The 15,698-nt window shown below is 45.5% G+C and overlaps 1 protein-coding gene across 4 annotated transcripts in view; it reads right to left on the minus strand.

Moving 5' to 3' along the window:
- The window catches only part of AP3S1 (adaptor related protein complex 3 subunit sigma 1), a 44,753-nt gene that overhangs the window by 16,096 nt on the left and 12,959 nt on the right, over window positions 1-15,698 (minus strand). For all 4 annotated transcript variants that reach the window (XM_006134482.5, XM_075931979.2, XM_025190376.3 and 1 more), the window contains exon 4: window positions 478-549. In XM_006134482.5, coding sequence (XP_006134544.1) covers window positions 478-549 — 72 coding nt within the window. The remainder of the gene's footprint in view (window positions 1-477; window positions 550-15,698) is intronic.

The following is a 15,698-nucleotide window of genomic DNA, read 5'->3' on the forward strand; positions in this document are numbered from 1 at the left end:
TGCCTGAGGAACTCCACTAGTAATTTTCCTGACAGCTAACCTTCCCATATCTCCCCTTTAAGCTGTTCCTCATCCACCTTTCAATTCTCATATTAAACCTAGCTTCTCTAACTAGTAATTTCCCTTGGGGAACTGTATCAAATGTCTTACTGAAATCCAAGTAGATTAGTTCTACTGCATTTCTTCTAAAAACCATTAACTACTCTGATCAGTATAGCAATATTTTGGGGTCTCTGATTTCACATTTATAAAGTTACTTTGCAAACACCTCCTGAGTAAGTGTAATAATGAATTTCATTTTTCATTCTTAAAGACATGTTCCAGCACACTTTCTGCACTTTAAAGTGACAGGAACTGACAAAATTTCACCACCAACCAACACAGGAGTATTATCCACTCTGTCAATTTCAGGACCAAATGTTTCTTGTCAAGAAGAACATGTGGTTTAACTGATATGACTGCAGCACATGACAGTACCTTGTCTACATGGAAAATTAAATCCAGTTCACAGACATTTTCAAAACATTTGTCTAGTGTTTCCACGAATACCTGTAGAAGAAAAAACAAAAAGGTCAGGGTATTAGAGAAATTAAATAATTTGATTATTTATGAACTTCAAATGTGGCACATACGGAAAACAGAAATCATGTAGATTTTACAAAGCCTTGTATATCTGAAAAACAGGTCTGGTTAATACTATTACTGGGATCCTGTATTGCTGGCAGGCCCCCGGCAAAAGAATATGTGAAGACATACAGCTTTTAATACAACTCTGCATATGGCCAAGGGATTACATACAAGTAAGTTAAAAGAATAGTCACACACTGAAAACATTCCAAGAACATCTATTTGCAATTGTATACAGCTGTGATTCGATTCTTTACTTCTAAATTTAATGGGATGTCAAATATCTAGTAAAAATGAATTTCAGCTGTTTATTTTTACCAATTAATTTATTATTTATATTCAAGTAGCTGTTGAGGGTCCCAGTCTGCTTCCACTTCTCGCCTCATAGAATCTTGGCAATTTCTTCCAAGAGCAAATTGCTAAAATGTGACATAACCCTCCCACTTCTCTTGGCTTGCCTTCTCTTCCCCTTCTACAAGTCTCTCCTCCTTCCATGACACACAGGCAGAAGAAGTCTTTCCATCTACTTTCCTATTCTATCCCCTCTCCAGTGAATCCATTCCATCATCTCATCCCTTCCCTTATTCTTCTCCCTAACCTCTCATGCTCCTCTGATTTCCCCCACCTCCCATAATACAAGCATGACTTAGTCTCTCCATCCTAAATACAACCCACCATTGACCCCACTTGCCTCTTCAACTTCCACCCATCCCTTCTCCCTTTCAACGAAGATCACTGAATGTGCGGTCCACAACTATTGCCTGAAATGCCTCTCCTCCAAATCCATCACAAACTTGTTTCAGCACGAGCACTCCATTGGAATCCCTCTTGCCAAATCTTCTAATGACTCTGTCCTAGCCAAAACTAAGAATTTGTTCTCCATCCTCATCCTCTATCACCTACCTTCCACCGTAAAGCATGTTCTCCTTGAAATGCTGTCCTCCTTTGGCTTATGTCACTCTCCCCTCTCCTTGTTCTCCTAATCACTCCTCCAGCAGATCTTCCTCAGTCCCCTTCCAGCTTTCTGTCAGGGTTCCACAAGGCTCTGTCTTTGTTCCCCTTCTTTTCTCCCTCTATATCTTACCTCTGGGTAATTTCATCTGCAAACACAAATTCAATTACCACATCTCTGCTGAGGACTCAGACCCACCTCTCTGCTCCAGACCTATCTCCTTTCGTCCAAACTAAAATCTCAGCCTGTATCTCTGACATCTTTTTGTGGATGTCTAGCTATGTTGAGCTTAAGTGGATGTTAATCTTTCCTCTTCTCCCCCCACCTTACCTGTTACCTTCTTTCTCAATATCTGTGGACAATGCTGATAGTCAATCAGGCCCATAACCTAAGTGTCGTCTTCAACTCAATCCTCTGTCTAACTCTTGCAGATTCTTTCTGCATAACATCTCACTATACAGACCCCCTTCTCCACCCATAGAAATAAAATTCACACCCAGGCTCTCATCATTCTGTGTCACAGTTACCAAAAGAGCCTTTTTTCTGGCCTTGACAATTGCAATCCTGCCACACTCATTTCCATTCAATATGCTGCTGAATGGATCATTTTCCTAGCTCATTGCTTTGATCATGTTGCCCCTCTCTTTTATATCTATCCAGTGAATCCTCCTTTATCGCAACAAATACAAACTGTTTGTATTCACTTTCAATGCCCTTCACAGTCTATCATCTCTCACGTACTACTGAACTGTTCACACTTGTACCAACTGGCCCATATCAGCCTCCATTGCCCACTTCTGATATTTTCCAACAAACATATTGTGCTTTTCCCAAGCTGCCCTTCATTCTTGAGAAGCGCTTCCCATAACCATCTGCAAGACTGCCTCATTATCTTTCTTTGCTGTGATGCCTACAAAAAATTTGACAAGTTAGATTTCCAGTGTGCTGAGACCACTCTTATCATGCTGACTAATACTGTCTCACTATTGCCATCTGTGGTTCCAAAGATAGCTTCTCATGTTGTGCTGGTAGGCAGAGAATGACAGGAAAAAAAACTGTCATGTACTTCTCCAGCATAAGCATATTGGACATATGAAAGGAGGTTAGGATCCCCCACTATGTGAGTGGATTCATCAAGTTGCAAAGAGAATTACTGGCTTTGACGCAGTCTTGCCAAAAGCTGGCATTTCACATTTTCAGCCATGGATGTTATTTGACACTGAATGGTATCGTTGGAAAGAGGTACCTTGTCGATTGCATTCTTTGCCTCCTCCCCCCTCATATTATATCATCCATTATTTTTGCTGCAGACTTGGTCAGGTTTTCAGCTACAATATGAACTTTTCCTATTTGCCACCAACAGGGATACTTTGTAAGAGGCCTTGGTAGCATTAGCATTTCCCCCACCGGTGGCAAAAAAATGCATTGAATTCTATGTTGGGAGTCCTTTGCATTTCTTCTTAAAAAAAAAACTCAGACTTTCCAATGTATTGTGTTTTGATTCAAAATAACGTTTAAAGTTTTGAAGGTTTCATTGCATCACTAGACAAAGTTTCATAACACAAAACACTATGTGGATTGGGATCTTCTTCATCTCCAGGCCAGGAAAACCCCATTTTCAAGTAGTCAGTATTGTACTTCCATTTTGTTTTACTCTTGCTGCTTTGCTCACTCATGGTTAAATTTGATCACTGGTTTGTGCATTTATTTCCCTTACGAACACATTACTGCGCTCACCTCTGTAATTATGAGGCAATTCACTCTCAGTGGGCTTACCTCCAGCCTCACTGTAAGTGGCACTTGTTCCAGTGTTCACATTTAAATTGTGTTACATTGGTTCATAAATTGCCTCATTTACACTGTCATCTTTATTTTATACCTTGCCTCCCTTCGCATTGGGTATCTCGCTGGATCCAAACTTCAGGGAACTGGATTTAAGCCATAGATCCATATTATTAATCTTCTCTGGATCTTCTGGGAGAAATGGTCAAAGGGCTAAATGTGTACGCTACTGAAGCACAATAAAAAAGGTACTGAAGAAGACAGTAAGTGGGAAGCTAAGAATGTAGACTATGGAATCTATTAATGGAAAGTCACTGTTATTTACATAATTATGCCCAAGCCACTTGCAAGTGCTGGAGCTAGGAAGAATGGTTTTTTTTAATTTAACCAATATGAAAGGAAATATTTATCAAAATTATTAAACAAATTAAGCGCTTTTACTTTCTCATGTTAGTTTACCAAACTTTGCAATTAAGTAAATAGTAATTATGCGCAACACAAGATTCCAACATTGTCTGCAAAGGTGGGGAATCTTTTTTGGGTTGGAGGCCACTGACCCACAGAGCCAGTCAAGGACCGCACAAGTGAGAGACAAAAAAAAAAAACCACTCCTCAAAAAACCCTGCATCTCACTGATCTGGCCCCCAACTGAGACAACTTACTCCAGGGGCCTGAGGTTTGGTGCTGCTTATAGGCCAGATTCACTCTTCTGGGGCTCCAGAGTTAGTAGATTCTGTGGATCCCCCTAGGCTCTGTAGGTAAGGCCAAAAATGAGGGATTCAATGTGTGAGAGTGGGCTGCCAGAGAATGGTATAAAGATAGGGTTGCAGGATGTCCAAGAGAGGGTGCAGAGCAGGGGAAGGCAATAATTTTTGATGGGGAGCCATTCCAAGAATTTGGTAAGTGATCAAGGGCCGCACTCTTCCATTATTAATAGGTGTAGGTCTGGGATGGAATGTGGGTGTAGAAAGAAGCTTGGGTAAGGGATTGGGGTGTGGGTACTGGGAGTTAGTTTGGGTGAAGGAGGGGATCATGCCCTGTAGCAATGGAGCGGGGTGCGGAGGGGGTCCAGCGTCTGGAAAGGGAGTATGACTTGGGGTAGGGGTGCAGAGGTTTGGATTGTGACCTGGGACAATGGATTGGGGTGCAAAGTCTGGGAAGGGTATGAGTGCAGGAGAGGATTCTAGCCCAGGGCAAGGGTGTAGGAGGAGGGAGTACAGAGCCAGGAGAGGGCTGTGACCTGAGGTGGGGTGTACAAGGAGATGCAGTGTCTGGGAAGTAAGGACGTTAAGTAACGGTTAATTTACTAGTCAAGCAGTCAATGGAATTTCATCCACACTCGATAAGCACTTCCACATTCCTCCCTGGAAATGTACAAGAGCCCCTGCTGGGCCCCCTGCCGTCCAGACCCTGTACCTGCTCAGGGGAGCTGCTGGAGCTATGTATACTGCTCAAAACTGAATGCTGTAAACCCCAGGGGAATGAGGAAGGAGGGTCAATTTCCATGCTGCCTGTCCTACAAACAGGCAGCTGCTATTGGCCAAAACCAGCCAATGGAAGCTACTGGGAGAAGGGGCAGTATGAAAAGCTGGTCTCCTCTCCCTCCAGACTCTCAGTGTTCAAAGACACACACATGGCCTTGCAGCCAGCTTTGCTGAGTGGGGGCGAGGCAGACAGGGACCCAGCTGAGGCTCTTGCCAGATCTGCAGCATGGAGGGCCAGATCTGGCCCACAGATCATCTTTTGCCAGGTCATGGTATAGAAAAACTGGGTATGTGGGGTCTTGGCAAGGGGCAAATGAGGAGGGGTTGGAATACAGGATCTGGATCTGGGGGGAGCTGCTTACCTGGCTCTGCAGCTTCATGAGTTTTAAGCAAGGTCTCCTGCTGATCCCATTGGCAGCAACTCCAGCCAATGAGAGCATCAGAGAAAGTTCATCATTAGCTGGCATTCCCTCAGCGAACTGGGCAGAAGGGAGGCAAGAAACGCAGCATGGAGCTGCTTGTTCTGGTCTGTCTCTTCACTCCCCCCCCCCTCCACAAGGCAGGGAAAGCTTTTGATTACACTGCCATTCTCTGCTGGGGCTCTCTCTACATTCTGCACACTCCCTGCCCCCACCAACCCCAGAAAGCCCTTGATTACACTGCCATTCTGGGCTGAGGCTTTATTCACAATTCCTCCTCCTTCTCCTCCCCCCCTCAGCGGGGAAAGAAGCTGAGCTGGGCAGGACGTAGGCAAGAAATGTAGCTTGGAGCCATCCTGTTCTTGTCCCTTTCTCTTTTGAAGCAGTTTGGGGGGGATCGGGACTTGGTGGATGCGAGGCTAGAGCGCCAGCATGGATTCCCCACTGCAGTGGAGGGAGGAATTAGTTTGTGTTGCAGACCACCTGGGAGGCTGTGGCGGGCCACTAGTGGTCCGCAGACCATGCTTTGAGCACCACTGCTTTAAGAACGCAGGACAATGTAGCACTTTAAAGACTAACAAGACGGTTTATTAGATGATGAGCTTTCGTGGGCCAGACCCACTTCCTCATTGAGCTTTCGGAAGTGGGTCTGGCCCACGAAAGCTCATCTAATAAACCGTCTTGTTAGTCTATAAAGTGCTACATTGTCCTGCATTCTGCTTCAGCTACCCCAGACTAACACGGCTACATTTCTATTACTGCTTTAAGAACCTGAGTTAGATGGGAAGGGATTCCTTTTTGTTATGTGTGTATTCTGCATCTAGCACAATGAGGTTGTAGGCCATGACTTGGACTCCTAGGCTCTACAGCAAATACAATAAATTGAAGTCTCAGAAGGGTAGCCATGTTAGTCTGCAACTTTAAAAACAATGAACAGTCCTAGGCACCTTAGAGGCCAACAAATATACTGGATCATGGGAAAATTTCACTTCAAATTAAGTGGGTTTTACCCATGATCCAATATATTTGTTGGTCTCTAAGGTGCCATCGGACTGCTTGGTGACAATAAATTGAACAAGCTGCTTCATTAATCTTCACTCAAACTCTTTCCCAGATTCCACAAACCCTCTTACACCTCAATTCTTTACCCCAAGCTCCCTTCTGCAACCAACCTCCATCCCAGACCCCACACCTCCTCCATTATTAACATGGAAGAGTGCAGCCCTTGACCACTTCCCAAAATCTTAGGAGTTGCCCCCCATTAAGAAAAATATTGCCAACCCCTGTGCTAGACAATAACTCAGGATCAGAGCCGACTTCCTCCACCCCAAGCCCTTGATGCAAATTTCCTAGTTCAGTTGGAGAAGAACCAGAAAGACAATATTTCATCCCCTTGATAATTTCTGTGGTATTTCCCTTCTCACTCTGGGATTCTAGCACAAGATTTCTTCTTGCTGCTAACAACCTCTGGGATGGACTTCACCACCTCAAGAGAGTCACTTCCCAAAATAAATGGTGCAAAATTCTTTGAAAGAGCAGCAAAAGTTAACACAGCTCATTTTTGCTCTGTGTGCACCTGTATCTTGGCCAAAGGTACAAGGATCTTATGGCCACCAATCAATTCTAATTCAGCCAAGTCCCCGAGGATCTCTTGCTCCTTAAGCAAGTCCCTATGAACTACAGAAATTTTTCCCCAGTATCTCTCCAAGCAGGGATGTCTTGGCTATTCAATCTGACACACTTCATGTGTTTACAACCTGGCTTTGAATTAACCAGCTTTATAAATCTTGTGTGAAAAGCAGCCACTGTTGGAGAAGCAGCACCTTCATTACCTACTTGCTGCTTATTTATTCCCCAACAATGAGCATTTGTTCCTTAAGTGATCAGTTGGATTACAGTGATAACATCTCTTAGGCTCTTTTGCCTATACAGGAGACAAAAGAAGCAGTGAGTAGCAGCAGAAGAGGGAATTTGGGAAACACAATCAGCCTTCTAATCGCACTCTCTCTTCCCAGGGGTAAAGCAGGGTTCTTGACTTCCCAAACTGAAGCCCCTCTGTTTGAGATTTTCCCTTTCCAGGTGTTTGGGACTGCTCATCTTTGTCAGCAAAAGCAGCCAGAATTTGCACAGTTTCAACCGATTTGTCCCACAAACACTACTTCATGAGCTGTCTCATCATGAGCTATGTCTATTAATTTCCATTTTAAAATCAAAACAAGTTCTCCCTCTAGCGGAGTTACAGGTGTATCATTTAATACAATCACTGAATTTAAGCAAAAAATACGAAACTAACACTACAAAGAACTTTAAAAAAAAAATTAGTCCAGCAGCACCTTAAAGGCTAACAAAACATTCATCTGAAGAAGTGGGTTGTATCCATCTATATCAGTGGTCTCCAACCTTTTTACACCCAAGATGACTTTTCAAATGTCAGGGCAAGCCAAGATCTACCCCATCCCTTCCCCAAAATCCCATCTCTTCCTTGAGGCCCCGCCCTCTCTGTTCCCCTCCTCTCCATCATTTGCTGTTCCCACCCCTTACGCACTCTCATGGGGTTGAGACAGGAGATGCAAGCTCTGGGAGAGAATTTGGGATTTAGGTGTGGGATGGGGTGAGAGGTACAAGGTCTGGGAGAGAATCTGGGTTCAGGAGGAGGTGGAGAAGGGGATGCTGGCTCAGGGAGGTAGCACCAGGCTGAAAAGTGTTGCGGTCAGGTAGAGGGTTGGGGTGCTGAGCAAGCCACAAGCTTGTGGATGTGAGGGTGCAGGAGTTTGGGTTGTGGTGCACAAATAGCTCAGGGCAGGGAGGCTGGGAATATGATGGGCTCAGGACACAGATTTTCAGTGTGTGGATGGTGCAGGAGTATTGTGGCAGAAGACTGATGATATGGCAGTGCAGGAGTTTGGGGATGTGAGGGGCTCAGGGCAGGGGGTTCAGGTGTATGATTGACTCTAACCCTGAGCCTGGGGGCTGCAGAAGTGTTATGATGCTACGGCCAGATGGGGGCTTGAACTCAATTGGGGGTTGTTGGCCAGGCTTCATTTTTTTTAAAAAATATTATGTCCAACACAAAACATTTCAGTGTTGTCTATTTATGAGAGGAATGGGGAACCTGTTTTGAGTCAGGGGTCACTAACCCACAGAAAAAAATCAGTTGGGAACCACACAAGTCAGATACAAAAAAACAACCCTCCAAAAAACCGCAAGCCTCACTGATGTGGCCCCAACTGAGACACCTCACTCCACCGGCACTCCAGCCTCATGGAAGGGAGGGGATAGGTAAGACTGAGGTTCAAGATCTCAGGCCAGATTAACTCTTCTGGGGTTCCACGATTAGTGGAATTTTTGGCCCCCCTACACTCTGAGGTGGGGCCAAAAATGAGAGATCCAGTGTGCAGGACAGGGCTACCAGTGAGTGGGATAGGGATGGGGGATGTAGAATCTGGGTGGAAAACAGGGTGCAGGAACAAGCTGGGGATAGGGATCTGGCCAGGAGGGAGGGGGTATGAGTAGGGTGCTGATGGGTGTCTGGCCACGAGGTAGGGGCAAGGTGCTGGATGGTATCTGAGCAGGGTGCCAGATAGGGTCTGGGTAGGGAGCAGGAGCAGGGTGCTGGTGGGGGTCTAGACACGAGGCAGAAGCAGGATGCTGGATGGGAGTCTGGCCAGGGGGCAGAGTGCTGGTGGAGGTTTGGCCAGGGGGAAGGATGATGGTGGGGGCCAGGGCAGGAGCAAGGTGCTGGTGGGGGTCGGGCAAGGGGACTGATGGGGGGCAGGTGTGCGTTTGGCCAGGGGATGGGGCCAGGGGCAAGATGCAGGTGGGGGCCAGGGGAAAGTGCTGGTGGAGGGGGAAGGGGTCTGGCCAGGGAGCAGGGACAACTCAGCTGGTACCTGGGGACCCCGCAGTGTGCGCTACTCCTCCCCTCCCCAGAATAGCCAACATGCTTCCTGAGATGTTGGAGCTGGCGTACAGCCTGGGACTTCTCCTGCCTCTCTCCACCCCCTCCACTGTAGGAAGGAAGGCAGGCAGCATGGGGAAGGAAGTTCCCAGCTGTACACTAGATCCGACTTCTTAGGAAGCACGCCAGATGTTTTGAAGAAGGGAGGAGCAATGCGTGCTTCCTGAGACGCCAGATCCAGCGCGCAGCCGGGGACTCCCCCCGCCATTGCACAGGAACCTGGTGCTACCTCCATTTTCCCAGGAGGTTGCACCAGGGCAGGCTCCTTCTTTGGGGTGGAGGGAAACAAAGGGGAGGGGACTGAAACACCTTGCAATCAAATGGTCATGCCCCCAAAATTGACCAGTCGATCGCAATCAACAGGTTGGTGACCACAGATCTACATGTTCTGTTGGACTTTAAGGTGCTGCTGGACTATTCGGTATTTAAGTTTTTCCAGTTACAGACTAACACAGCTACCCTTCAAACTACAAAGAAGAGTTGTTGACCAGACTCCGTGCACTGAGTGGAGAGTTATGCACCTAAGAATTGGATTCACACAAGTCAAAAAGCTGACCAAGGTGCTGCCTAAGATAGCCAGTAGAAGAAAATGCTGAACCAAGGACAGGGCTTAGTCCCCTTTCCTCAAAGGCAGTTAGAGTTAGTAAGGTGCTTAACTCCAGCTCAGAGCACTTCTCAATTGTGAAAGCTCCTGGTAGGGAGGGAGGGAGGGGAAGAGAGAGAATTTGATTCTATATCCAAGTGGTTAGGGCAGGGGTTGGCAACCTATGGCTCACGAGGGAGCCTGATATGGCTCTTTTGAAGCTTGAGCCCAGCTCCCTCTCCAGCCCCTCTGCAGCAGGCAGCCCACGATGGCGCTACAGCAGGCCTGGGCAAAACACTCTCCACTGGCTGGATCGGGCCCACAGAGGCAGCAGGGAGCCTGTAGGCAGACTCCCCTGCTTGCCCCACCCCTACATGCAGTGCAGAAAAGCAACTGTGGGGCCGTTTGGTTTCCACACCGTGTGCTGGCAAGGGAGAGGGGAGTACTGCCTCATGGCTGCTCCCAGCACAATCCAATTGGCTGGGTGTGAGCAATGGAAACTGCTTGTTTCAAGAACAGGTAGCTCGGGAAGTAGGCCCCCCATTCTTAGTCACCGAGCACATGGCCAGGCAGCCAGTGGGAGCAGAGACGGCTCCTGTTGGAGAAATGGGCTGAGCTACAAGTTCCAGTGGTAAGTATCCCGACCAGAGACTGCCTCTAGCACCCCAGCCTATTCATCACCCTCACATAACTCAAACTCTTTGCCCTCCTCCCGAGCCCATAATCCCTCCTGATACTGCACCCCAATGCCCTGAGCAAGGTCACAATCCAAACCTCTGGCAAGACACCCACCAGCAGGCTGCTGCTACTCCCTCTCCCCAGCCAGACACCTACTCCCAGTTTTCCACTGCACTCTACCTCCCACCCATATTCTATACCCCCATCTCTAGCCCACTCACTAGCAGCTAGGCCTTCCCTAATGGATCCCTCATTTCTGGCCTCACCCCAGGGCCTGGGGAGCCCCACAAAATCCACTAACCCTGGAAGAGTTAACCTAGCCTGAGACCTTGAACCTCAGTACTCTCTGGCTTCCCACTCCTCCGCAGGAGGCTGGAGTACCAAGGGAGTAAGATGTCTCAGTTGGGGGGCCACATCAGTGAGGGTTAGAGGTTTCTGGAGGAATTGTTGGTTTTTTGTTTCTCATCGTGTGGTTCCCAGCTGATTTTTCTGTGGGACAGTGGCCCCCCACGCCTGCTGTAAATAAAGACAATGTTGAAACCTTTTGTGCTGGACATTTTACTTTATTTAAAAATGAAGCTTGGCCAACAAGCCCCCAGATGGGGCCCATCTGGCTGAAGCATTGTAACACTCCTGCACCCCACAACACACCCCAAACCTGTGCCTTGAACCCGTCCATACACCCGACTCCAAATTCCTGTATCCCACAGCCCCAACCCCCATCATAAGATTAACAAAAAGATAGCCTAGATTCATGCATGAGGCTGGATTTGCCCAGTTATGATGTAAATGTCAAAGAAATGTGCAAAAAGATGCAGCAGAAGTCCCATCGAATAAAATTTTCATTTATGCTACAGGCAGCCTCCGGGTTACGTACAAGATAGGGACTGTAGGTTTGTTCTTAAGTTGAATTTGTATGCAAGTCGGAACTGGTACATATTGTAGGGGAAACTCTAGCCAAACATTTCTCCAGAGCTCAGTTTTATTCTCCCACACCTCACTTCCCTCAGTCCTTTATTCTCAAGCTGAGGTGTCTGCTGTGAAAAGCCGCTCTGCGTCTCCCTGGTCTGCTGGGGGAGGGGGCGCTAGCTTTGCGTCTCCCTGGTCTGCTGGGGGGAAGCAGCTAGTGCGGGGTTGCCTCACCCCGTTTGTAAGTAGGGATCCGATGTAAGTCGGATCCATGTAACCCGGGGACTGCCTGTATTAATAATCATTATGCCAATTCTCAATAATATTAAGTTGTATATTTTTAGTCATGCAAATGAGCACTCTTATATGGCTCTTTGTTGACCACTTGTTCTGAATTTTGATGTAGTCTGGTTCTTTGGTATGAAAAGGTTGCCGATCTCTGGGTTAGGGCATTCCCTTGGGATAGGGAGTCAGGTTCAAGTCCCTGCTCAGATAAATTATTATTTATGCAAAGTAGAACAGCTTCAACAGATAATAGCTTGGTGTTTAGGGCATTCACCTGGGATGTAGAAGCACAGAGTTCAGATCCCTGGCTCTAAATCCATGGTGTCCAACAGTTTGGAAGCAGTAGACACTGTAGCCACATTGTTCAAGCTAACTAGCCATGCTCAAGTGGCCAAATAACCATGTGTGGCTAGTGACTAGTGTGTTTGACACCACAGCTCTAAATCAAGCAGTCGAGATGCTAACCTGACTCTTCCACTTCCCAGACAAGTGCTTTAACCACTGCGTTATTGAGTATGACACACAACTAACTATTTAGCCCCCTGGCTGTCTTATGCCATGGCTGAAAGCAAGCATGGACCTCCAGCTAAGACAGCTAGGGGAAAGCCTGGTTTGAGAATTCCAGCAAAGATTAGGCATGATTCAGGGTGCTGTACATCTTAGGGCATAAAGACTGTGCATGCCCACCCATGGAAACTTAGATGCCCAATACATTTAGACAACTACTGGGTTAGTCAACCACTGCTTACTGCTGTCTCTCTCAATGGTGCCTAAATGTTGGCTTTAGGTACCTATGCCCCTAAACACAGGTATCTAAACCAGTGTTATTTCTTCAAATTGATTCAAGACACGAGTTACTGTAACAATTAACATTACAAATAAATATCTTAAATGTAATCAAATACTAACCCCAATAAGGTGTCTTTTATTCATGTTTTTAAAAATACTAATATTCTTCATGTAGCCAATAGTTAAGAAATCAAATGTCTTCTTGAAACAGGGCAAGTTAAGAATGATAAGTTCACATGTTAAATTTGTTTAAATGATATTTACAATGTGACTTAGAGAAAACAACTGACTACCCAGGGGAAATTCTCTCAACCTCCAGATGCCTTAAGGGTAATGTATATAAAAGGGTACTTTTGTCTAGCATTTAGCCACAATGAGAAAATAAAAAAGTGTATCCTCTATCTAGAGGAACAGTTATCTCAGTGCTATTTATGTTTAGAAGTTGGGGAGGGGGGCATTTTCCAAAGCAGAAATAAACAAATACACACTTGGGCAAAGATTTAAAAATTCAGATCTGAAGACACCGATCTAGTGCCTTGAAAAATGTTCCTTTATACAAAAGGACATATTTTAAAATAAGGCACAATAAGAGAACTGGTTCTCAATAGTGATTTTATATTCAGACTGGTTTTACAGGGGAATAGGAAAGCAACAACTGAACCAACCTTCTCTTAAACTGTCCCAATCCTCAACAGCTGTAGATCCATAACTTGGATGATTAGGTATTTAAGACAATACAAAAAAGTTTAGGAAGATAACCACTGAAGTCCAAATACCTCTGTCTATATAGCATGAGCAATTCAGCACTATATATATTGGAATTTGAGAGAAAACTATTAGTTTTTTAGAGCCCCACAGATGGAATTCTCAAGATAAAGATTTCTATTAATATTTTAAATTTTTCAGTCTTCTACTGGTGATAGCTGGGATTATTTGTAATACTGGTAGGTAGAAGCCCAGGGTCAGACTAAACAAATTTACTAGTTGTGTGTCATACTGATTTTAAAAAGTATTACTCTAGAATACAAACTATTATAAGGAAGGTTAATTAAAATTAAGTTTTCTTTAAAGTCTCAGAATAACTACATCAGTGGATAAAATAAGAGCCAACATACCTATGACAAAACATATTTTAGAGTCAAACACTTGTACCAAGAGACAAAAGCACAGAGAGTTATCAAACACTGCAGTGATTGCTTCAGATGTGACAGCATTTATGGGTCAAAAGAATCAGGAAATTCTTCCTCCTTAAGAGAAAAAACTAGGTCAAATGTACTATTGGGATGCCACTGCAGCTGAGACTACAGGCAGTCCCCGGGTTACGTACAAGATAGGAACTGTAGGTTTGTTCTTACTGTCCGCTGCCCGCGTGTTCCGCTGCTTTGCTCCCTCTCCCCTTGGTCTGTAGACCAGGGAGACGGGGAGCAAAGCAGAGCAAAGCCACGGAGCACGCGGGCAGCGGACAGCCCAGATGCTTCTGGGCTGTCCGCTGCCCGCGTGCTCCACCGCTTTGCTTCCTCTCCCTGGTCTGCTGGAGACCAGGGAGACGGGCCCCGTTCGTAACTGCGGATCCGACATAAGTCGGATCCGCGTAACTCGGGGACTGCCTGTACTAACACTAGAACAATAAATTAACCATGAAACTGACACCAAGGAATTACTGGTGACCTACTGATTTTCACAAAAACTTCATAAAAAATACTGAGGAACAATGTGAGTCACAAAACTGAGAATTAAAAATGAATTCTGGAAGAAAATAAATCTGAAGCCAATATCTGGTGACTAGAGATAAAAATAAATATGTTTTCCATAACTAATTATGATCCAAAGTTAATTCCTGGCATCCCTTTGTGGTTTACTTTTAGAATTACATGAACCACGACAATAATGCTGTATTTTTTTAAAATTTACTCAAAACCTAACTACACACAATACTGAGTAAAAAGTATAAATAATCAAAACAGCTGCTCGTTCTTAATTTGTCTTACCAGAAGACTCAGAGAACCTTAGGAGCATCAGGGACCACTGTGCTCAGCAATGTATCAACACAGCCCTTCAACCCTCAAGAGTTTCCATGCTACATAGACAAAAAGTGGGAGAAAAAGGATAAAGCACACAAGCAGAAGACTGAAAGCTAAGGGACAGACTGATTGTCTTGCCCAAACGACTTCAAATAAGAAGTCTGTGATGAGAAGGAAACCTAAACCAGATCTTTGAAGTCCAATGTTTTAGACACAAGACAAGACCATCCTCTCTCCTCTTGCATTAAGTACTTACATTCTATTACAGCATTAACAGATGGAAAAAAAAACCCCAGATAACTAATCAAATATATCTAAAAACACAGATACTATCAAATGATAAATCTATGCAGTTTAAGAAATATTATGGAATGTCTACTTCAGATCTAGAGAGTTGATGTTAATCAGACCACTTTAGGTTTTCTTAACTCAATTGGGTTTTAGTGTGTCAAATGTAGAGTGCACTATCAAAAAGAGAGAGATTAATCCAGTCTGCCTGGGAAAGCATCTTCATTGCAGTACAAGCTGTAATGTCAACATCCAAAGTGTCTCAAAGTGATCTCTGATTAATGTGTTAATGATTATCCCATGCATGTAATACCTCAATGGTTGGACATTAGTAGATCTAGTACTAAATAGGGACGCTAAATTGCGGTTATCTGACTAAACAGGTAGTCGATACAATTTGTATTGACTATACAATTATAGTTGACAAGGACCACTCTGCAGAGGGGTAGCTACAGGAGCCAGCTTGAGCTAGGACTGAGCAGTGCTGGCTTCAGAAGGCACTTGTGCTTGTGGCTCTGTTTTAATTGTAGTAAGAGCTGCTGGACTCTTGCTATATTTAAAGTGCAGAGGCACAGCACTCTGGACCAGTGTGAGCTGGGACTGATCGGTCCTGGCTCAGGCTGAGTCCAGCAGCCCCTGTTCACCATAGCCAGCCATCTGCCATGAACAGGGGACCACTGCCAGAGCAACCTCTGTGCGCAATGGCCAGGGGCTGCTCCAGCCACAAACAAAGGCTGCTCTGGCAACAGCCCCTGTTCGCGACAGCCGAGGCTGGTCCCGGCCAGGGGGGCCAGCTTGGGTTGCTGCTAACAGGGGCTGCTGCTGAAGCAGCCTACCCTATTCCCCCCACTGCCTCTGACATGTGAGCTGCAGAGCTGGTGCTGGGGGAACCAGCTTTTAAGCTGGTTCTCCACAGCACCGGC

This window comes from Pelodiscus sinensis, chromosome 6, assembly GCF_052426305.1.
Source record: "Pelodiscus sinensis isolate ZL-2025 chromosome 6, ASM5242630v1, whole genome shotgun sequence".
Lineage (NCBI taxonomy): Eukaryota > Metazoa > Chordata > Testudines > Trionychidae > Pelodiscus > Pelodiscus sinensis.